General features: G+C 40.4%; 1 protein-coding gene across 3 annotated transcripts in view; it reads left to right on the top strand.

Annotated features, from left to right (window-relative positions):
- Positions 1 to 10,633, top strand: part of LOC134220399 (F-box only protein 25) — a 42,070-nt gene extending 31,437 nt beyond the window's left edge. For all 3 annotated transcript variants that reach the window (XM_062699454.1, XM_062699456.1, XM_062699455.1), the window contains exons 3-6: positions 9,454 to 9,507; positions 9,579 to 10,002; positions 10,065 to 10,336; positions 10,396 to 10,633. In XM_062699454.1, coding sequence (XP_062555438.1) covers positions 9,454 to 9,507; positions 9,579 to 10,002; positions 10,065 to 10,336; positions 10,396 to 10,606 — 961 coding nt within the window. In that variant the 3' untranslated portion in view covers positions 10,607 to 10,633. The remainder of the gene's footprint in view (positions 1 to 9,453; positions 9,508 to 9,578; positions 10,003 to 10,064; positions 10,337 to 10,395) is intronic.
- Positions 10,634 to 14,117: the final 3,484 nt, after the last annotated feature.

Genomic DNA, 14,117 nt, shown 5'->3' with positions numbered 1-14,117 from the left:
CCATTACAGATAAACTACAGAATTCGTTCGACGACTACGACACTCCAAACTATCCTTGAGTACAGATCTGAATATTCAAATATATCAACATGAAGATGTTCGATGTCTCAAATATGAGCTTAGATCCTTATTTTCAAATCCATCAGCAAGAAGATCTTTGATGTCCACACTAGTTTCATGAGTTGGAATAGCTCCACGGTACCTCGTAACACCATTACAGACATACTACAGAACTTGCTGGACATTTACGACATGCCAAACCATCATTGAGTACAGATCCTCATAATCAAATCGATCAACATGAAGATCTTCGATGTCCCCACTAGTTTTATGAGTTGGAATAGATGCACGATACGTCATTACAACATTACAAACACACTACAGAATTCGTTCGACATCTACGACACTCCAAACTGTTCTTGAGCACAGATCTTAATATTCAAATCGATCAACATGAAGATCTTCGATGTCCCCACTTGTTTTATCAGTTGAAATAGCTCCACGGGCGTTATGGGCCCTCTTTAGCCTAGCGGTAAGATGCGCGGCTATAAAGCAAGACTATGCTAAGGGTGGCTGGGTTCGATCCCCGGTGCCGGTCTAGGCAATCTCCGCCTAGGAGGCCAGAGGCAATAATCGGCAGCTCAGTGCGCAGCGCCAGCGTGGGTCACTCAACCTTCCTCTCGGCTAGAAAAACGCCGGTAGGGGTTATTGACTTCGAAACTAGACTAGAAACTTCGAAAGTCGATGCTGGACGCCAAGCTGGAGAGGGCGGTCGGGACGGGCGGTTACACTTGGCAAACCCGTGAAATCGGTGGAGTCGAGGTCTACCCAGACTGAGGCCCAAGGATTCGCGGACTCGGGCAAGGTCGAATCGACCGAAGGCGTGCCAGCAAAGACGGTGGTGCCAAAGTCTATCCAGACTGAGGCTCAAGTATTTGCGGGTACGTCGGGGGTGACTGCTCCAACGGAGCAGACACAAAAACGGGGGAGACAGTCTCCAGGGGATGAGCTCCCTGGGGCCGCTCCAAAACGCGGAGGGTTACTACCCCGAACAAGGGTAGTGGGGCTGGGAAGCTGAACCCCGGCCAGGTACCTCCAAAACCGGGGGAGGAAGGACCTGGAAAGGTCCGTCCACTCAGGAAAGACGGTGGCAAGGGGTTACGGCAGGCTGAAAGTTCTCAGCCGCACCAGACCAGGGAAATAGAGGGGGATGACGCCTCCTGGATCTGGTCAAGAACAAGAGGAAGCCGAAGACGTCAAGGGCCGAAAAGAAGGCCCAGGCGAATGAGGGTAGCAAGAAGTCTAGGGTAGGTGCCAATCGCTCCAGGCTAAGGCGTACGAGGCTAAGTACTCGGATGTTTTGAAGGCGATGAGGAGTGACGTCAAGCTCGGTGAACTCGGCGCCGACGTACGTCGAATAAGACGTACCCGGATGGGCGAGATGATCCTCGAGCTGAAGCGGGGCGTCTCGCAAAAGGGCGCCGCCTACAAGAAGTTGGCGGAGGAAGTCCTAGGCGAGACGGTCAAGGTGAGGACACTCACGACGGAGGTGAATCTAAGGGTTAAAGACCTGGACGAGATCACCGAAGTCGAAGAGCTCGTCACGGCACTGCGGCGACAGTGTGAAGTGGAGACGTCCACCGCAGCCGTTCGGCTACGGAAAGGTCCGGCAGGGACGCAGGTAGCATTGGTTCGGCTATCTGCAGCGGACGCCTACAAGATAGTCAAGTTAGGGAGCGTCAAAGTGGGATGGTCGGTATGCCCTGTGCGCATATACGAGCAACCCGAAGTTTGCAAGCAAGTAAAAGCAAGTAAAAAATAAGCGAAGTTTGCTTCAAGTGCCTGGAACCGGGGCACAAACAAGCAATGGGACTGCAAAGGCCCTGACAGAAGCAATCTCTGCCGACGCTGCGGATTGGAGGTACATAAGGCACAATGCTGCACGAACCCTGCCAATTGTTTGAGTTGTTCCAGCAAAGCTGTGAACAGCAAGCACCCCATAGGGGGTTCGATGTGCCCAGCGTTTAAGCGTGCTACAAAATCAAAGTGCAGGTAACGCAGCTGGCTTGCTCGGCCTCGCCCGAGTGTTTGGTGTGCGCAGGTTTAGAGGAAACGGCGGAACACGTGTTGTTCGTGTGCTCACATTTTCGCGCAATGCGTGACCACATGCTTGCCACATGGGGTCTGGACACTACCCCGGACAACCTAGTTCGGAGGATGTGTAAAGATGAAGTTGGCTGGAACGCCGTTTTATCGGCTATCGCCCAAATCGTCTCGGAGCTACATAGAAGGTGACGCGTGGACTCAAGGATGGCTAGTTCAGGCGCAAATAAGAGGTGGTCCAAGGGATCGGAGTCGGCTTCATGGGTCATACCGGTGGTCATGCTCTGTGGTCGAACTCGATCCTTTTACCGAACAAGTGGCCGCGCGAAGAACAACATGGTATCGTCGCTTTCGCGGCGTCGGTCAACTGGGCGGGTTCCGAGCCCGAGGACGGAAAGGGGTCCTCGTCAAGGCTGGGGCAGGCGTAGGCACCGCGTCGGCAAGTCCCTCTGTGTGCTGGCGAATAGGCCCTATCGCAGAAAGGTCAATTTGGGGTGCACGCGGCATCATCATTTTTGATACCAGTCGTGCAGAGGGAAGCAGGCACGAAGTCGACCCTTCCCACCTTCCGAGGACATAGGGCGTGGTAAGGCCACCTGGAAAGCCGGCAACGCGCTGGCACGATACCATGGTGTTCTTCTAAAAAAGCGAGTTACGATGTTCGGTGCTGCAAGGACACGCAGCTCGAGGGTGCGTTGTGCACTGACCCCCCTTTGAAGCATTACTTTCTGGTTGTACCGAAGGGACTATGGGCTTGGCGGCAATGGAAACGGTTTAACGGGTCGGGGATGTAGTCCTGCCTCCCTCGGTGATCCCTAACCCCGCACTTCCTGGTCAACCCAGGATGTCTGTTGAGCAGATTCCCCCTCCATTGCTTAGGAAGAAAAAAAAAACTTACACAAATTTCATCAAAATTAGGAGCGTTTCTTGAAAAAACAATCATCAGTTCACTTGTCATAAGACGAGTTTGTATAACGACAAGTGAAGACTTTCCACTAAAAAGCTCAAAAGAATTTTCTTTGAGAAACGTAATTATTGATACACTGCTTCCAAAAAGTTTACTCCTAGTGTGCTGCATGTTTTCAGCAGTGTACCAGAGCTTGAACGTGTCGATTCGAATTTGATTGTTTTTGATGATTTCAGAACTAAAATGAAAGTTTTAATTGAAATGATTCTTTCCAGTTACAATCTGTAGAATATCTGGATTTCGTAAGTGACTACAGATTATAAATCCGTACATTGGCCGCTGAGAACCAGCCGGAATGTTCCGTTTTACGCTTTTTGCAACACTTACAAGTCGCAATATGTTGCTTGCAAGACGTACCGCACTGTTTGTATGAAAGCCGTTTGAATTGAAACCATCAAACATTTTATGCCAAATGAAAATTAACATTATGTTTCATCAATAGTTAGTTTTATCTCTGTTTCTAAAAATCCAGTTTGTGAAAAATGAGCAAGAAAAATAAATAATTGTCTTAAACCGAGAAAACGGTTTATTCAGAATTCCCCCAGGAATTCATTTTGAATTACCCCAGGAATTCATTCTGAATTACCCCAGGAATTCATTCTGATTTCCCCCCAGAAATTTATTCTGAACTCCCCCAGAAATTCATTCAGAATTCCCCCAGAAATTCATTCAGAATTCCCCCAGAAGTTTATCTTGAATTCCTTCAGGAATTCATTCTGAATTCCTCCAGGAGTTCATTCTGAACTCCTCTAAGAATTAATTTTGAACTCCTCTAAGAATTCTGAACTCCTCCAGGAATTCATTCTGAATTCCCCCAGGAATTCATTCTGAATTCCCCCAAAAATTCATTCTGATTTCCCCCAGAAATTCATTCTGAACTCCCTCAGGAATTCATTATGAATTCCCCCAGGAATTAATTTTGCTCCCCGCCCGGAATTGATTCTGAATTTTTCCAGGAATTCATTCTGATTTCCCCCAGGAATTCATTCTGATTTCTCCCAGGAATTCATTTTGAATTCCTCCAGGAAATCATTCTGAATTCCGAAATTCTGAGAGTATATAAATAAAAAGGATAAATAGCTTGCATATAGAACACATCACCTCACATTTCCCTCAAGAGTTATTTACCTCGGGCCACAATAGTATGTAATAGATCCTTTCAGGGGACATCATTCTATGAGCAGAACCAATCTTTGTAATCAATGTCTTCGTAATTAGAATTTAGGAATTTAAATTTGAGGTTTTTTTAGGGATTTATATTGATTAATTTATGAGGGATAATCGATAAACAAAAGTTATTTGAAAATCAACAGATTGAAAGTCGTTTGCTAGGGTACGAACTTGTATGAAGCGACAAAATATGAATGAGAGGCACAGATACCATTCATTGAAAAGCACACAATCGAGGCGTGAATCTTCTTGCCTAACGTCATGGTTGTGGGCGGCGACGAATTTGGGAACTTAGAAATTTAAGAATTTAGGGATTCATGAATCTAGAAACTTCGGAATTCACGATTTTAGAAATTTAAAAATTTGGGAATTTAGCAATTTATGAAATTAGGGATTAAGGAATTTATGAATTTAGGAATTCAGGAATTTGTGAGTTTAGGAATTTGGGAATTCAGGAATCCTTGTAGCATACTTTCTATAATTCTTCCCGACAAGGATGTTAACGATCATTCAATAATTTGCATTTGATCATTTAGTAGTTTGTCGATAACACATTCCAGAAGCTGAATTTCAAAATATGTTGTATGGTGGACTTCTAGTACGAAGCTTTTTCTACAACTCTGCCTAATGGTTCGTTGTTTGAATTCCACTAGTAACGGAGTTATAGCTATAGTTTCAGTAACTTAGACTAAATGATAACAAAATTCCAATCATTTAGTTTGAGTTACTGCAACTAGCGCTCTAACTCCGTTGTTAGTGGGATTCTAATAACGAACCATTAGGCAATGTTTTAGAAAAACCTTCGCACTAGAAGTCTACCACACAACATATTTTGAAATTGACGAAACGAAAATTGCTTACAAACATAACCAACAAGGTTTTGAGAAGATTCAAATAATGAAATAAACATGTGGACTCGTAAGAAAACTGTACAAAAAATCTTTATTAAAAAAAGCGTTAGAAATGTTACGGCCTCCGCGGCGTAAATAAAAGTGATTAATCGTCATATTACTTTTTTGGCTGATAAGAATATGCAGCTACTACTTACGTTTTTGTTTTCGCTACTAACGACATTCTCTCACATACATTTGCGTAAATAAATCAAGTCTGTTCTACCAGATCTCTAAAGTGCGGCATCTCACCCGGATTTACCCTATACATTTTTAATCTACACCCTCATTAGATTTGCTTGCAAAAAAACTGCAGCCAAGAAAGATGTCTTTATCATATTGTTATGTTATATAACACATTAAAACCAAACATTTCTACTTTCTTGAACTGTTTACATTCTACAGTACTTTCTAATTCCTTTAGCAATGGTTCAAGTACCGATATGTAGGTTTCAGTATAATAAAATGCATAAAACTATCAAACTTACAAATTTATAATCATTATTTGCAACTTTTGCGCATGAACCGCACCTTTTTATAGGTCAATGTCAATCAGAAGAATGATGATCCCTTGCGACCTAGTTGCGCTTCGAAAGTTCCAACATATAATTCCATCCTTGACAGCATTCGCTTCCACATAGAAAAAAGTTACTCTCAAATCGAACAGTTTCCTGGAAAACATGGGTCAAGGCCCTCCATCTGTCCTAAAGCAAGGAGGTATACAAGCTTCGAGAGTTCCAATTTTGTTTGTGCTGGCAAGGCGTTGTCTCGGTCCAGTGCAAAAGCATTTCCATGTGTTTACGGGTCTTTGGCGTGTAAACTTGTTAAACAAACCCATTTTCTACCAACAAATAACAATATTCAACATTGGTCTACACGTAAACGCATTTCGATGCCGATGACGGACAATAAAATTATTGGCCGCCCCATAGTTATCTAAAGACAGGTTGTAACATATTTGCGCAACCACCACCTTCAAGTTCATTTTTGTTGTTATTTTGCCACGAGTCATTGAAATTTGAGAGGTTCATACCCTATTCCGCAAGCGCCGCGCTGTGAATGGTGGTGGCTTGTCCGTACCTCACACTATATGCTGCACGGTCGGAAATTGAAGCAAATACTTTAAAGTCGTGGAGGAAATGCAATAAATCAATAACAAATTCAACATACGTTGCAAGTCGGACCCCCGTTTGACCGCATGCAATGGAAGAAAGCCTGCAATTAATTACTGAATAAATGCTAATTTTGAATAACATCCTTCAAGTTTTAGTTTGAAGAATACGATGGACAAAAACCAACGATTTTCATTGATTATGCAAAGGTATTTGATAGAGAACCTCACAATTTGCTGGTTGCGGTGCAAGGCCCTCCTTAGCCTAGCGGGACGATGCGCGGCTATAAAGCAAGACTATGCTGAGGGTGGCTGGGTTCGATTCCCGGTGCCGGTCTAGACAATTTTCTGTTTGGAAATTGCCTCGACCTCCCTGGGCATAAAAGTATCATCGTGTTAGCCTTCTGATATACGAATGCAAAAATGGTAACTTGGCTTAGAAACCTAGCGGTTAATAACTGAAGCTGCGGAAAATGGGTTTCTCGTCTTGGAAACCTGTTGTTACGGTTGGTTTTATCTTGTTTGAATAGTTGTTAATGATTGATTGAGTTTGTATCATTTGTGTTAGATAGTGTCTGTTTTATTTGTTGATTCTGTGTCTGGACTCAGGAGGAAAGCCTGAAAGTAGGCAATAAAATGTTTAGTTGTGATTTGTCCCAAGTTTGTTCCAGACACAGACATCGAATCAAAAGCTCAGCTATGAATGCACCAAACAAATTGCTGTAGCAGGGTGTCGACTACCTGGAAAAACCTGGAAAGTCAGGGAAAGTCAGGGAATTTCAATTTGGACCTGGAATGTCAGGGAAAGTCTGGGAATTTCGAAAGAGGTCAGGGAAAAAATGCAACCCAAACACTGATTTTGTTTTCAGTCTGGAGATTAAAATTCTACTCCGGACCCATTCCATTTTCCCCACGGTAATCAAATTGGCTCCCATTAGTCTCCATTTTAGATCAATATAAGACGTTCCTAAGCCACGTTTCTCAAATGACCAATGTTAGGGCCAAGAACCGTTTGGCCCTCTAATAATTGGAAGTATTTTGTTTTAGTGTGTAGTTTTATGTTGGAGTCATGTTGTCAGATCATGCGATATAATCTCTACGTATTATTTAGCATGGAGGTGATGTACCAAGTGTTTAATTATATTTTCTGTAATTTGGCAAATAATATCTGACGCGTTTTTGTGCGTTTGGGTCAAAAAATAAAGAATTGATATTCAATTTTCTTTCAGGGAACGATGAACTTAATCATCCTGAACGGATCAGTTTTTCTCTCGACTCAAAAGTCGAAAGAAACATTATTTAATTTGAAAATTAAAAATAGATGTAAAATGCTTCCTCGAAATTTTCGGTCTTGTTTGACGCACGAAATAATATGATTCAAGCGTACTAGCAAAACACTGCAGGGCACTTGACTCAACCTTTGACAGGTAATATAGATTGAAATTTCCAGGCTATTGACATCCTATTGTTTAGCCCATCGCCAGATCGTGGCCAGGATGTCCCGGGCTATAATTTTTTTTCATACTGCGTTTCAATGATGACAGCGGTCTATGTCTATTGATGATGATGACACCGCGCTTGTCACCGGGTCGGAAATTTCTATAAATAAACAATTCTGGAATTACAAGTCGATTGATTCACTTTTGAATTTATTGGCATACAATTAAAAATCGGTAAAAGAAATAGGGATGTAGCTTCCCCTAGCAGTTGAGGATAGTTATGCTACTTTCTTACAAACATGACCTATTGTAGGTACTTTTCTGTTGGGTCATTGTTCCATTTAAACCGAGCCAAATCGAATTCGACAAAAAAAACTGCCTGACCAAAATATTCGAATAATCGCAGTGGTTAGAATGTTGTCCTGGGCCTACTGTAAGTGCTGAATGGATTTATCGGAGCTTGTAGGTACTGAGTTCTTGAATATCTGGAGGATTGCTAGCAGTTCGTGACTATTTTTAAAAGCCCATAAACCCCACAGAGAGTGAACAAGAATTCTTACTCCATAAGTATACTTGAGAGCCAATGGAGGTTTCTTAACGTCCACGATACTACCTGCAAATCTTTAACAATTTTAAGGGTTAATAATTAATTTTGATTAATAATTAATTTTGAGCGTCTTAAGGGAATTCAAAGGATTTCTAGAAGCTCCTTCGATTGTTTGGAAAGAGTTCAAAAGTCTTGTCAAATTATGCAAGATTTCACACAAGTTTCCAAAATGATCATGAAAACGTCAACGATTTGAAGAAGTCCGTCAGTAGTCTTGGAGGTCTATTGCGACTCGAGGGACTTGAGAATTTTGGAAGTTGGATGAAGGCTCCAGAAGTCTATAACATGATGGAGTTCTGTGCACATTCTTGAGTCTTTGTGAACGACCAGATTTACCTACGATTTCCTATAAATTCTTAAGGTACTGCTTCTAGGAGTGATTAGGCTTCTAGTAACTCGGAAACTCGTATGGACTTCAGGAATTCAAACTTGCAGATATTTTCATATACTGTTAGGAATTGAAAAAACATTTTTCACAACTGGAATTTTTCGAGAAATGGTCTGGAAAGTCAGGGAATTTTTTTTCTCAAATTTGAGTCGACACCCTGTGTAGACAAAATGCGCAATACGCAATAAAAATATATTTGCGGGATTTGGCTGATGGACCAAAATCTCATATGAAACCTCGTCATATCCCGTAGTGGGCACCAGCTAGCCGTTTCTCTCAAGGCACCAAGAGAGAACGTGCATTATTTTAATTTGTTTCTTGTTGATTGAGTATCTTTATGTTGTTAAAAAAAATTGTAGCGTAGGGTCTGTTACACTGGCGCCCAGCTTAATAACCCACAATGATAATAATGGCGATTTGATATTACGGCAAAAATCGATTTGATTGTTTAGTATGTGATTCATTCACTTTTGGTATGATTCGCTACCGTTTATGAAGTTTTAGAATAGATTTAGTTTTTTGAGATTTGTGGTTTAGATTAAGTACAATTATGTGGTGGAAATAAATAGGATTGTACAAACTAGTCTTATGAAAGGTGAAGACATTCCACTAAAAAGCTCAAAATAATTTTCTCATGATTTAACTGATTTAAATTTTTTATCACAGTTCTCTATGAATCTTCATAAAACAGAATCATATTTGCAAGCTACTATATTGTTCATTTAAAATATGTATATAATTAAAAAGTACATCCGCATGTTTCGATCTCACTCTACAGATGCATCTCTGAGTGCAGTAGTTCCAGTGATACGGAAAACGACAACGAAAACGGGTATAATCCTAATAATTATGTTTGCATCAAACGCCCTCCATTACGATTCTGTCCTTTTTTCTTACTTCCAGGGATGTCGAAATTCCACCGCATTGTCATATAACGCTGAAATGTACCCGCGAGATTGCCGGCTTCAACGGACTAGGAGAGGCAGTGCGAAGACTGGACTTCCGCAGTTCCGTACGTGACGGTCGTCGGTTCAATTATGTTTGTGCTCTGCTGCGACTGCTCGTCTCCGGTAAAGGTATCACAAGTCTTCCCGGTGGAGCTCAGAGGCTGCTGCTACAGATGTTGGAGGAGGTTGCAACCTACGTTAGCGATTCCCAGCAGAACATCAACGTCCTGAGGGGTTTGGTACACCAGCTACGTCTACTAGTCAATCAGGAGAATCAGAAGTGCTGGGGAAAACCACTCGGGAGTCAAAGCTTATGGGAGGGGCACGTGCAAACTATTCAAAGGATTCAGAACATTGCTAGTCAAATTCAAATCAGAGAGGTTGGTTTGTAGCTCTACTATATACAGAGCCAAGAATGATCTTGACGATTCTCCATTTTCAGCCCGGTCCAAATATACGCCCAAAGCTACACGATCTGCCAGAAGAATGTGTTCGTGAAATTATTTTAAGGATTACCGATTACAAGGATTTAGACGCTTCCGCATCGGCTTGGTCGCTGATGGCTGCGTTGATTTCGGAGCAACGCGTTTGGCGAGAGCTTTCTCACTACCATTTCAACAAACAGCAAATCGACTTCATCTTAGATAAAATGTGTCTCCATGATACCAAGGAACGCCATCGCAATTGGCAGGCAATCTATCACGCCCTTCGGAAGTAGGTCATCAAGGTTCGGTGAAACTAAATCAGCTTATTAATAAATGTCTTTGTTCTAGAACTTACGGTGTACCTGAGGAACTGCAATACGCCGAGATATTGGCCTTCTGTCGTCTCTGCCGCTGTCTGTTTTGGCCGTCCGCCGGTCATCCCTGTATTGCCGATCAGTGTCCGGATATACGGCAGCGCATCCGTGAGGCAGGTAACAGTGATAATACCGAAACTCAACCGGTACCACCGGCACAATTCCTCAAATATTTCTCGTTGTAATTTCCGATGCCATTAGAAAGAAACAAACGAATTTGAATGCAATTTACTTTATTTGCGGATTTAGAACGGATTGCTAAGTTGTAGTAAAATTTGTTGTATTATCAAAATTTACGCAGAAATCACTGCAATATCAGGTACAGTACACGGAATTGAAACGATGCAAAATAGTACATATATTCTTTTTAGCATGTTGTTGATATTATGTGTGTACACAAAATATTATTTAAAAAAATGCATTTATGTTTTTTCTACCATATATAGTTATTTTTGCTGTTAAATTATATAAGCAAATCCTAATGTCTGAAACAAAAAAAAAATTATAAGTATGTTCTCTACAGACGATAAAAAAATCACATGACTCACACGATGAGTTGCTTCAAATTCTTCAAACTTTGCAACAGCAATTATCTTAATCAATTTTGGTTGTAAGTACGTAAAGGCTTTATGTTCGCTTAAAAAAAAAACTTTTTGTAAAATGCAGTTGGACTAAGAGTTCAAAAGTTAATTTTGAATCGTGTATAGTAAAAGTTATCCGATTCGATATTTATATAGTCAAATTTTAATAATGGGACATATCTACCTACCAGCTCTATTTTAGACTTTGGTGTTACCGGTTACCCAAGGACGTTATAACCCATGTACTACCACATTTGACGCAGTGATTCTACGCCCAAAAATACTACACTACTACTACAAATGCATTGCCGAGGAAGACTTGGTTATACAGGGAGTTCCGCGTTCAAAGGCACACCCTATCGCTTCAGATTGATGGATAATATCTTAGCAACAATAATAAATCAGCAGTAAAAGAGTCTGATTCGTCATCTAAAGCAGTAGCTATCTAACTTCCACTTCACTGTACAGACTACTTTACATGTGGCTTACCATAGTCATCTCTAAAAGCTGAAATGCAACTGCTACAATAATGCGCGAATTTTAGGTAATAATCAACTGATCGGGGTTGTGCCAAATCGCACCAAGCGCCAGTTGAAAATCGTCCCTTTTTTTTATTTTTCGTGCAGCAGTTTTAGTTTATTACAAATTGTATCGTAGCTAAGGATTCTTTTATTTCATTAGCTTATCCCTAACATTTTATAAATTTGATCAGTGCTTTGAAAGGTAACGTTATGTCTCTCAAGTATTTCTCTAATAACGCTAAGTTCTGATGTATCTAAAATGTTCCTAGTAAAACTGTAATATTCTTTCTAAAGACATTTAAAACTGTAACACTATCTGGAACTATCTTCCATGACACTTTCTGGAAGATCTGAAATACAGGGAAACACGAGGGAACGCGGCGGACTTATGTCTCTATTACTACGATAGCCACACTAGAGTGTCTAGCATGGGTCGCAAGAGAAGAACCGCACTTCTTGATTAGGTCGATAGGCTAACGGGTTGCACCCGATCGCGTCGACGTCAAGATTTGAATTCTGTATTCAACCAAATTGATCCGGGTTTTATACCCTTTGATTTACAATCAATCCATTCATTACAAAAAAACTTAAATTTGCTGATGAGACACCTGAAGCGACGAAGTGACCAAAATGCATAGTTGTAAATTAACTGGTCCGAGTGTTGTGATTGAGGGTCTTGCCCCGTCGTGTAATTTGATCCCTTCGCTGTATCGTTCTACCGGGCTTGACTCTCGCGGTCATGGATTAGCTAGAACGATGCGGCTCAGTGGTAGCGTACATCCAGATGGGTTGTGCCATTGCATAATATGCCCTTAGTGCCAGGCTATCGACTTTGCGTTACGATGGTTTCAAATAGAAGTTTAATGCCTTGGTTTGTTTCAGTGGCGTCGCGTAACCTCACTTTTTACCTGTGCACTGACACAAAAAATTAAAATTTTGATATTTTGACGGCCCAAATTAAAAATAAAATTATCAGAGTCGTTTTAACTTATCAAAATCTAGTTGTTCTATGCACTTCCGCACAAAAAATCCTTAAATTTAAAGCCAGTGCACAGGTAGATTGAGGTTAGGGAAACGCCACTGGTTTGTTTACTACTTTTTGTGGTATTGTAATGAGAGTAGTTGATGTGTGGATTTATAAATGAGTAGATTAATTGCTTTGCTAAGATTTTGGTCGAAGTGGTATACTACACCATCCCCCTTTAGGAGAATGATTTTATGAAATAAAATTATTCTGAAAAATATTGAATGTCTCTCATAATTTTATTAATGTTACATTTTTTTTCAATTTGTTTTCAAATGTATAGTTTTTATAGAATAAACCGAATTTCACACTTCTTAGTACAAGTACCAGGAATATTCACCTACATCCATTTGATTTTCTTTTTTTTTTGTTCATAATTATAAATTGGTTCGTTTCGGCATTCTTGTATGTTTTGAAAGAGTTCTGCTGGTTTTCCAAAAACTAGTTCAAATGGTGTATAATTATGATCTGTATGAACAAAATTCGTAATATTTTATCCAATCGTCCCAATCTGATTGATGTTCATTGGTGAAACTTCGTAGGTGTTCGTTCAAACACCTTTGATTTCTCTCCAATGATCCAGATTGTGGATGATATGGCGTGGAAAATGTTTGTTTTATTTTGAGAATTTTACATATGTGTTCTAGTACTTCGTTGTTATACTCAGTACCTTGATCGGATCTCATTTCCATAAAGTGTCCATAGGTCAATATAAAATGTTCTACTAGAGCTCTTGCTATAGTGTTTGCTTCTTTATTTTGAATAGGTATGATTTTTATGTATTTAGTCAAATCAAAATGTATAGTAATGCAATAACGATTGTTGTTTTCAGTCCTTGGTAGTGGACCAACTGTGTCTATAGAAATTACTTCAAATGCTTTTGACGGTGTTGTTGTTATTACCATCGGTTCTTTTGTATGTTTGATAATTTTGTTTCTTTTGCATAATTCGCAGGCCTTAACGAATTGTGCAATAGACCCTTTCATATCTTTCCATTCTTTCGTTTCACGAAGTTTGAGGTACAAACGATGTTGTCCTATGTGTCCACCTGTGGGAATACTATGGTGGTTATGTAAAATATTTTGTATTTCATTCGAACTAGAGATAAATTTTGGTTCTTTAAAAAACGTCGAGTTTATTCCGAATAGTGCTGATGTTGTAGGTATCTTCATCTTTCTACCGTTGATAGGTACTGGCTCTAAGAGTAGTTGGTTGAAGCTCGAAGGTTCTAGTTGGGGTATGAGTATGATGAAATATAATGTTTTGTCTTTGAAGACTGATATGATATCTAAAAGCTCGTAAACCTGGTCGATATTAATGAACTCTACGTGTTGATCTTCTAATTTGTCCTTGATAAGTTTATGCTCGATCTTATCCAGAAAGTTTTTGGGAATGATTTTTAGTTTACTAAGTTGAATAGTTTCAAATACTAATTCTAAGAAGTCCTCAATTTGATCTAAATGGTATGAAATTTTGAAAATTTGCATGAGAAGGGTTACATTGTGGTTCTCTAATCTCTTATTTTTTAGCTATTACAAGTTCTTTTACAATTGCATTTTGGTGTTTGTTA

Source organism: Armigeres subalbatus, chromosome 3 (genome assembly GCF_024139115.2).
Source record: "Armigeres subalbatus isolate Guangzhou_Male chromosome 3, GZ_Asu_2, whole genome shotgun sequence".
Classification (NCBI taxonomy): Eukaryota; Metazoa; Arthropoda; class Insecta; order Diptera; family Culicidae; genus Armigeres; species Armigeres subalbatus.
This window is presented reverse-complemented; position numbering and strand designations above follow the sequence as displayed.